The sequence below is a fragment of the Eucalyptus grandis genome, chromosome 5 (assembly GCF_016545825.1).
Source record: "Eucalyptus grandis isolate ANBG69807.140 chromosome 5, ASM1654582v1, whole genome shotgun sequence".
Taxonomy (NCBI): domain Eukaryota; kingdom Viridiplantae; phylum Streptophyta; class Magnoliopsida; order Myrtales; family Myrtaceae; genus Eucalyptus; species Eucalyptus grandis.
In genome coordinates, this window is record NC_052616.1 from 16,713,640 (window position 1) to 16,723,009 (window position 9,370).

At 37.9% G+C, this 9,370-nt stretch overlaps 1 protein-coding gene across 4 annotated transcripts; it reads right to left on the reverse strand.

The window, feature by feature from the left end:
• Positions 1–1,752: 1,752 nt before the first annotated feature.
• Positions 1,753–5,125, reverse strand: LOC104444408 (autophagy-related protein 8f). Of its 4 annotated transcripts, none has more exons than XM_010058064.3 (6): positions 4,884–5,125; positions 4,513–4,564; positions 4,335–4,390; positions 2,629–2,681; positions 2,398–2,516; positions 1,753–2,239 (listed from the first exon to the last, which is right to left on the reverse strand). In XM_010058064.3, exons 2-6 carry the CDS (start codon positions 4,547–4,549, stop codon positions 2,145–2,147), a joined length of 360 nt encoding a protein of 119 aa, XP_010056366.1. In that variant the 5' UTR covers positions 4,550–4,564; positions 4,884–5,125; the 3' UTR covers positions 1,753–2,144. The 4 variants fall into 4 exon arrangements, with proteins under 4 accessions (XP_010056366.1, XP_010056369.1, XP_010056367.1 ...); XM_010058067.3 differs by having other exon boundaries at positions 4,793–5,107; XM_010058065.3 differs by lacking the exon at positions 4,884–5,125 and adding an exon at positions 4,640–4,751.
• Positions 5,126–9,370: the final 4,245 nt, after the last annotated feature.

Consider the following 9,370-nt stretch of genomic DNA (forward strand, 5'->3'; position numbering starts at 1 on the left):
CGACAGGTGAATTTCCTATGTTCCCACAGTCAAAAGTTCTCTCTTGTTTCCTTCGGCATGAAAAGTTGCTTTCCTTCCCTTGGAAATGAGTGGGGAGAAGGACGAAGGGAAGGAGAAGGTGGAGGGACGACATCTCATATTTTTTGCTGAGCTTTTGTGGCAACTTGTGTCGATCCCCATTAATGGCAAAACGATCAGAATTGACGATCAGAATTGCAGGGAGGGCGATTCATTCTGATCTTCCCTAACAGCGTTCCGTTTTGTGTTTCTTTCGCTCTCCTTTTTGAACTAGAGGCCAATGAACTTTCCTCTTCGTCGCCTTTTTTATTTTATCGAATTTGCTGGGTGAGCGCATGGGATGATGAGCGAAGAAAGAAGGAAGGAAAACTAGTAAATGATGATGATGATGATAATGAGGCCATCTTGTGAGGCATGTTCTTTTGTGTTTTCATGTATCATGCTAGATCAAATGATGTTTGAGTTGAGAGTTCAAGAACCATGCTTTTAAGGTCTTTTTATTTGAAAATGATATGACTTGAATGTCGGTTTCCATTGGTTATGTTGATTGGGTTTGTTTCGGCAGGGAAGTGGAATGAAGATTGAAGTATTTGATTTAGTCTCAATAGGAGAATTGATAGTGAAGGTAGAATTTGAGTTTTGAAGAGTATAAAGAAATGCGCTCTAAATTATCATTGCTATCAAAGTTATAAATTTCATGGAGAGATATTTTTCTGACTTGTATTTTTAGAAACAAGTTGTATGTTTTTATATTTAAAGGTTAGGTGAAAGTAGGTTAAAAAACTTGAAAGTGCAATTGAGTCTTAATGGGTTTCTAGAGAACCCATTTTCCCGTAAAGATTAGCCTTTCAGATCAAGGCCGTTGCCGAGGCAACCAGCGTTGCCGTCACATCTATCGTCGTCTATCACCTGTAAAGTGTCGAGCCTCAACTTTGCCAACGATCTCTGTCATGTTTTCTGTCATATGAAGATGGAGGGGCTCCAAGTGGCTGTGATGCCGCAACCACAGTGATGGACGGCGTCAAATCTAGACTCAGTACCACGAATTTGATGTCGCAAGAATGAGAGAGAGAAAGGGGGGGCGTGTGGTGACTAGGTTCGGGGGCTCTATCGTGACATAGTGGGGCTCGGACGGAGGTGAGACTGTACTAGTTGAGTTGAACAAGCAATGAAATGGGTTCAAAGTTCAAACAATGCCATCTTGATTCCTCCCCTTACCCGTGCTTCTAAAGCCAATGTGGCCAAACTGACTTGGATTGAGTATGGGTTGGGTGGGAATCAAACAGACAACACCAACATGTCCCCACGTTGCTCATGTGCCACATGAGGTCTTAGCTCACGACCCAACCCAAGAACATGAGCTCCCTCACCCACTTGACGAGCTCATCCATAGAGCCGCTCTTTCTTCAGAGTCAACGAATTATGAACAATTGCTAAGAAATGGAGCTTGACTGGCCCGTGCACGACTTGGATCCGGAACGAGTCGACTGCTAAAACTATATTGTATAAAAATAGGTCAATAGGAATCGAAAGAACCGATTTAAGTAAGGTCATTTTTGACCTAATACACCCGAGCCTACATATAACAAATGAAAAGTGAAAATAGACGTGCGAGAATATAAGTGTCTAGAGAGAGTTACCATCTAAACAACATCACTGCAAATCGCGGTACACAAATGCGGCGTTTTCTTCTAATTTGTTCCCCGGGTGTAGAGAAGTTGATTGAAACAGCAATTTGTACATCGGAATTTTTTGTACTAAATACTCCCAGAACTACTGCAAACATTCAATCAGTGGGCAACCAAATTGAAGGATAAAAATCAACTTCCAATACCAGTGGAACTACCCAAGCATTCTGCATAATCTTCACCTCGGGGATGTGTCCACCCAGCCCAGCAGCAGTACATAAACTGGACCGGAGGATCGTTGCATGTTATGTACCAAGTTGTTCATTAGCATCATAGGTTTTGACAAATGCTTATTATATACATAGAATGGATTACCCACATAAGCACAATGGCTATATACACATATACTGGCCAGAGTTCAGCACGAGGAAACTGATGGCAGTGAGATGGGGATAAAGAAATGGGCGGCAGCACTCCGCCATAAGCACTCGGCCATAATCAGTTGTTACCGAATGTGTTTTCCCCGCTGTAGGTGACGTAGAGAAACCCGTCCTCGTCTTTCTTTTCATCGTAAATGGCAGACATTATTGCTCCTGAGATATCAAGAGAATGCCATTAGTCAAAACTGCAATGGACTTTTTTAGACAAACGACGACTCAAAGCCTTTCATTTCTGTTAAAAATGTGACGGGGAGAAAGTAAAATACAAAATGATCATCTGCGTGAAGTGAAATATGTCAACTGAACTGTACCTGTGGGTGGAAGGACATTGTCAACAAATATGAAGATTGCCTTTTCAGCGCTCAGCTTAATTCTCTTCCTGATCACGTAGACAAACTGACCCACGGTAAGGTCGGCTGGGACAAGATATCTGCAAGTTTTCAACATTAAGTCAGTGTATAAACAAGTCAAGTATCGCAGCCATGCCATCCTACAAGTGCAGATAAGAAAATGATAATAGCAGTCGATGAAAAAGGGCTCACTTTTTCTTGTCGATGTTGGGAATATCACTTCGCTCCGCCTTCTCCACAATCACCTTAAGATTACAGCACAAATATTAGCATAAGCAAAAAAGAAGTCCCAGAAGACATCGACAAAAGAAGTTCCCACAGATTATGGTTTTGCCAGTGAAAGTGAGACAAATTCTGCAGGCTGTCTGGTCAGTCACAAAGTAAAACCAATTAAATCAACTTGCGCATCACAAATCCTGGATAATTGTGTAGGATTGATGCATCATTACGAAGTCCCCAGAATAATCACATTCTCGACCAACTATTAAATTTGTGCGTTCCATATTTTGAATGACATGTTAATTTTCCTCAGTGGCAGAAGTACATAAACATGGAATCAGTTAGGTAATGTATGTGGCTTGCTTAAAAGTCAAAGCTTCTAATATATCCTCAAGAAGGTCAATGCTATATGAGAGTATTGACTAGTAAAACATGCTGCACCCTGAGAGAGAGTCTGATGAAAGTGACCCAGCTTGCAGAAAAAACGAGCTTCCTGGAATGAATATTGGCAAGAGAAATTCTCATGAGACAATCTTTCAATCGATATCTTATGCCAATCTATGTCCAAACCATGTCGAGTTGAAGAGTGCTATCTAGCAGATTCCTAAGAATGGAATTCGGACAAAAGGCATATGAAGGGTCATCACAGTGACTGATGCTTCTTAACCGGCAAGCCGCTAGCAATCAGGAGAATACCTCATCCTATAATTTGAACTTCTAATAATCATAAGTGTCTTCTCCAAATTCTTTTCGCTCACCAACATAGCAAACTCTTACATACTTTCCACTATTGTTGCTTAACTACAACGGCCATAGAAGTTCCTGCAGATAAATCCTAGGAACAGAGAGCTCTTGCTAAGTTAGGTTGACGGATCAAGAAGGCAATGAAACATTTATGTGGGAACTGCGCTTTTCAGTTCCTTGTCTGGATAGCAGTCTTGTGGAATCAAAAGACTCAGACGTCTTTTTCATCTTTTCACAGTCTCTGTTTTCTGCTTCTGCTCCAGGTATTACTTAGCCACCTTATCATGCATACTGACCAAACGACCTCTGCGCATCTCCTCTCCAAAATTATTTTTTACAAAATTAAAAGGCTAATAAAAAATGGGAGAAGTCGGACATAACTATGATCAGCAATTGGACATGGATAGGTACAGCTATAAGACACCCCAAATTACTTGAAAATTCCCTAGGTTATAGACAAGTCTGAGGTTAAGTACTTAAGGATATTCTAAGAAGGATACCTCCACCATGTAACTTTTCTATGACATTGATCATTACACTGAGAAAAACATCCCAATTAATCTTCAACCCGTGGTTTACATGTCAATCAGATATTGATATCACAATTCATACAATGTCAAATCAATGATTCCTGTAGGTGACTCATACTTTTATGCCCGAACTGCCAGTTTCAATTTCAACGTTAAAAGCATTTTCATCAGTGTCATGCTTCAGCCTTCACGAACTCTGCCATGGCCCAAGGGTGGGCAGAGGGCATTCTAGCAACACAGCTCAAATGATATCGGTTGCAACCATGAATAAAATGACAATCCATGCAAGTTCATGTAAGATGTGAATCTACCAATTAAGCCAATAAAAACGGTCTCAATCACAAAAAATTAGAAGATTGCTCCATTAACCAGGGGCAAATTCACAAAACAATTCAAAGCTCTCACCGGAATCCTGTCTGGGTATTTCTCCCTTATTCTTGCTGCCTCGGCACGTCTCTTCTCTGCAGTCGAAACAAAATCACCAATTCGTCAAAACCGGGTTCATAAAAATTTCTAATTCTACTTTCCTTTTACATAACACGGATCAGCGTGCCAAGCAGCAACACATAAGCGAACAACATACCAAAGTCATGCTCCTGCTTGAACACGCTCTTGTTCATCCTCGCTCAATCCAACTGCACAAGAAAAAAACAGACTTTAACCGCAAATTTCACCCTCGAGTACAAATCAGACGAAGACAAGCCCCGCACCGATTCCGTCACACGCACCAATCCGAAACCGAAGACCAAAGGAACCCCAATTCGACGTGATAACCCCGGTACCCAAACCACTCAACGATAGCAACCAACAAAAAGAAGCTACGACGCGAACAAAGCTAAGTATCCAGCAATACCCACGATTACCCAGACGAAAATTTCGAGCCAAGATCCAATCTTTCGTCGAAAGATCAAGAAATCAAGAACAGGAGAGAGAGAGGGGTCAACGCGGACTTACACAGAGGACGAATTTGGACAAGAAAACCCACGGAGAAGGAAGAGAGAGAGAGGATTGCTTGAGAAGAAGACAAGAGAAGGAAGGACGGAGAAGAAGATGGAGACGATGGGATTGAATCGGCTGATCAGATACCCATCATCATCAGGACAAAAAGGATCAAGAGGAGGAGGAGGAGGTGGGGATCGATTCAATGCTGGGTGTTGGCTTTGCAATAATGATCGAGAGGAGGATTTGATTGTCTACGATGAGGTTTCGTCGAAGGAAGACCCGGGGGGGCCCACCCACGGCGTGCCACGTCAGCAGATAAGAGCCCGTCGGGGGCTTTCCTTTCCCTTGTTTCTAGCTAGGCCTGATTAAGAAATTGCATAATTTAAAAAGCAGAGTTAGAGATTGAAGCAATAGGTGGCTTGCTTGCTTCTTCTACATGCCTTGCTTTAAAAAAATAAAAAGTGCAAAGGGTACCTAAAACTTCAAATCATGTCTATTACTATACTTCCCTTTCAAATTCTATCAATGAAAGTGTTGGAAAGCAAACAATATTAACATAATACCCATATAAATTAATGTTATTTTGGTTGAAAATCATCTAATGGAATCTCGATAAAAAGTCAATATTATTATATTTGTATAAGTTTGAGGTTTTTTATATCATAGAAACGGTCGACAAATTTTTTGGATTTTATATTATGAAATAGTTTAGGATAAATATATTTGGGGTTTTATGTGACTTTTGTAAGAAGAAAAGAAAAATAAAAATTTTACATAGTGATTGTCGAGGGATATGATTGCTGGAGGAGAGCAAGATCTGGTTTGATTTTTCACAATGATATTAGCGTCTAGTAAGACGAAATCGAGCCTGCTCCCTTTTATTTGATCTTATAAGTCCCGATGACTATGGATTGATTAATTACAAACGTTTATGTTGAGGCAAGCAATTAAGGATTTTTATTAGGTTCACTTTTCAATGTTGGACATGTAGAATGATTCGGTTATAAGACACGTGTATCATCAATCCATCCGATAATGAACGTGCGGATTTCATTCACACCAATGGCGGACTTAACAATAACCTTTCAATTGATTGATAGTTGAACAATCATTTTATAGTTCCCATAAATTTACGAGCTAGATTGAATTGAGGTTGCATATCAGGTACCAAACCCTGTCTTTTGTTTGATTTTGTTTCCATTTTTTTTTTCAATCAGTCAAGTCAATCTATCATGAACGGGTTTATGGTGTCATCTATGAAATCTCACCTTCTACGGCTTAATTCTAATAAGTGATAAAAACATACACTTTTTGAACTTGCTTAACACCAATAGATTATCGATAAAAAAAAATAACACCAATGGATTATTCCGTCATGATCATGATCTTAGAAAGCAATTGGTATACATAATTCCATGAATAGCACAAGTTGCGCAGTGCACACATATATAGGGAAAGGGAAAAAATCATTTTAAGATTTGAATTGGAGGCTCTATTGTAATAAAGAAAGCGTTACATCTTAGAATGGAAATATGTCAGGGATAATATACAATTATGAATTTATGCGTTTGTTTCATGCATATAACATTTGTAAAAGAAAAAAAGAAAAGAAAAGAAGAAGGTGAAATGAAAATATTTGCTTTTACCAAAAAAAAATGAGAAAAGAAAAAAAAATCCATATCTAGAAAAGTTGTAGGAGGTTCTCGTTGCTTTATTTTATGACTAGCTGAGGCCCCACCCAACCGTAAATTATTTGACGTGTTGGGATCCACATTCTTTGACGTGCTGGGAAGTAATTCTGAAAAATGCAAAAAAAAAAGAGATAACTGAGGATTTTGACCTAAATATATAGATATATAATAATTAATTATAACTCACCTAAATTATCTTTTGGGTACTTTTTCAGCTTTCTATATTTGTTAGTAAACACGCGGATATAGAAAGATTGCAAGAAAAAATCTCATTCGGTCTGAATAAGTCGATCGCGAGAAAATTTAAAAGAGCAGGCATTAGCCATTCTAGAAAAATTGCAACGATTTCAAATGACCTAAAAAAGCTCATGTGCATGAATTCATAGATGTTCAAGTTGTCCAACATGGAACAAAAAATTGAATGTCAAAATTTAGAATATTGAAAGTGAAAAAAAAAAACTGTTGACTTCGATTTAATGCAAGTATACAGTGGGTTTAGGGCACGAATGATAACTATTCTAGCAAAAAATTGATTTATAGAAGAAACATAGATTTTTTTATATCTATTCTTAGATGAGTTTTTAAGTAAAAATATAAATTTGATAACAACATAAAATTTCTATTCATGGAATATTAATTCGTTTGATAACGATATAAAATTTCTCCTTTATGAGTGGCAATGGGTGGTGATGGCTAGTGGATAGTAGTCAATGAACGACGGACATTGGGCGACGACGATCAATGAGTGGTGGTGGCAGACAATATGTGGTAGGCAACCAACGGATGAGTGGCCGGCTAGTAGTGAGAATGAACGATGATAAAAAATTTTATTTCTCATTTATGTTCTAGATATAAAAAGGTAAAATAAATTTACTTCCGATTTCTGTTTCTAGAGTAAAAATCTATTCTAGAAATAGAAAAATGAAATATTTTTACCAAATGGATTTATATTCTAGAAACAAGTCCTGGAACAAAAAAATAGTTCTAAAATAGATATAAAATGATTACCATGCGGGTCCTTAGTTTATGAAAAGTTGGATTGGGCCTCCAAGACTAAAAATTTATGTTCCTTATGATAACTTGTCAAGCCAACTTGAGTAATTGGATTTGGTGGGCTTTTTTCAGTTATATCTCTTTATATATATAATTTAGACTCTATTCGTTTGACGAAAAATTTGGCGATTCTGAAAAATGTTTCCAAGAAACCATTTGCTAGGAAAATAACAATATTTTTCATGTTCAGCTAAGAGTTGAAAATGAGTTAGAAAAATATTTTGTTGTTCGGTATGGAAAATTCGACTTGATTTTCCTATCCTTTTAATTATTTTTTTAAAATCAAATTTAAATTTTTTAAAATTTTCCTTTTCCACCTTCTTCTTCTTTATTTAGCCATCGGTCACAATGACGGCTAATGATTAGCCAAAGGCGAGCTTAAGCTCTCCCGAGGCCAATGAGTTCGAGGCTCACTAGATTCCGGCTTGCCACTCGCCATATTGGTGAGCCAAAGGTTGGCGCCGTTGATCTAGTGAGCGATCACCTCAAGCTTGCCAATCTGGCGAGCGGCCACCTCGAGGCTCTGAGCCTCACTAGATCGGCGAGCTAGAGGCTCACGCTTGCCAATCTTACGAGCCCAAGGCCTTGGGGCTCGCCAGATCAATGAGTGGCTAGTTCGAGTTCGCTGGAGGCTGGCAAGCCTTGAGCTCACCTCTAGCTGGTCGTAGGACGTCATCGTGGCTAGCAACCTGCCTTGACAGGGGGAGAAGAAAAAGTGAAAAAAGAAAAACAAATTAAAATTTTGAATTTTTTAAAAAAGAAAAAAAGAAAGAAAATAGGGCTAACAAGGTGTGAGATAAGAGAGAGTGAGTGAGCAAAATGTTTCCATTTTTTAAAAAATAGAAAATATTTTTCCCTATTGTAGAATTTTTTTTTCCATTTATGAAAATTATTTTCTTTGACCAATTCATTTTCTGCAAAATGAATGCCGGAAAATCCAAATATTTTCCTAAAAATTATCTTTTATGAAACAAACAAAGCCTAGTCTATGCCATTTTTCATTATGCAATTTTTCATTTGCCATATCAAAGGCTGCTCCACTGCTAGTAAGTTTTTCATGAACCACGTCCTTGCTATGACTGTGTCAACTACATCTAGAGCCTGGCATTTAATCAACGTAGAGAGAAGAGAAAGAAGCAATTGTTTCCAAAATTTTATCCAAGGATATATTTGTTACTTGGTATTGTTGGTAATTTGTTTATAAAACAAATTGAGAGGTGCCTTGTCCCACATCGAAAATATGTGAGTGTGCACATGGATGAAATTTGGCACTAACCAATGATCATTATTTTATTTATTGAGAAAATTCGGATTTATTTATATAAAATATTAACTACAAAATCTTATTGAAACAATGCATGCTGTTCATGAAAAGTTACAATTATTTTTTATTTTTTATTTATTTAATTTCGAATTTTTATATCTTTTCAACGTAACATTTGAGACGTCTTTTTCACGAAAGGTTGTCTTTGTTCTTTTGCAACCTTTTGAATGGTTGCCTCTATTCGAAAGGAAAATATAAATACGTTTGTTTTGAGATCAAACGCATATCTTCTTCCATTTTTTCATTTTCTTTTGAGAGAAACTACAGCCATTGTTTCTAATTGTTTCTCATGAGAGACACTACTAGAATTGCTATATAGTATTCTCATCCGAGACTTTGTTGTATCCTGGAGGATTTTTGCCGGTGACCATTAGCAACGTTGTGGGACAAATAAATCTTTAAAGAAAGTGATATCACGCCTCAAAGTCCGA

What these genes read in the sequence shown, in the direction of transcription:
- LOC104444408 (XM_010058064.3), bottom strand. Translation starts at nt 4,549, where the DNA reads ATGAACAAGAGCGTGTTCAAGCAGGAGCATGACTTTG. An exon ending in CAAGCAGGAGCATGACTTTG is followed by an intron (nt 4,391 to 4,512) that starts GTATGTTGTTCG and finishes TTTCGACTGCAG; the next exon opens with AGAAGAGACGTGCCGAGGCA. An exon ending in CAATGTCCTTCCACCCACAG is followed by an intron (nt 2,240 to 2,397) that starts GTACAGTTCAGT and finishes TTGATATCTCAG; the next exon opens with GAGCAATAATGTCTGCCATT.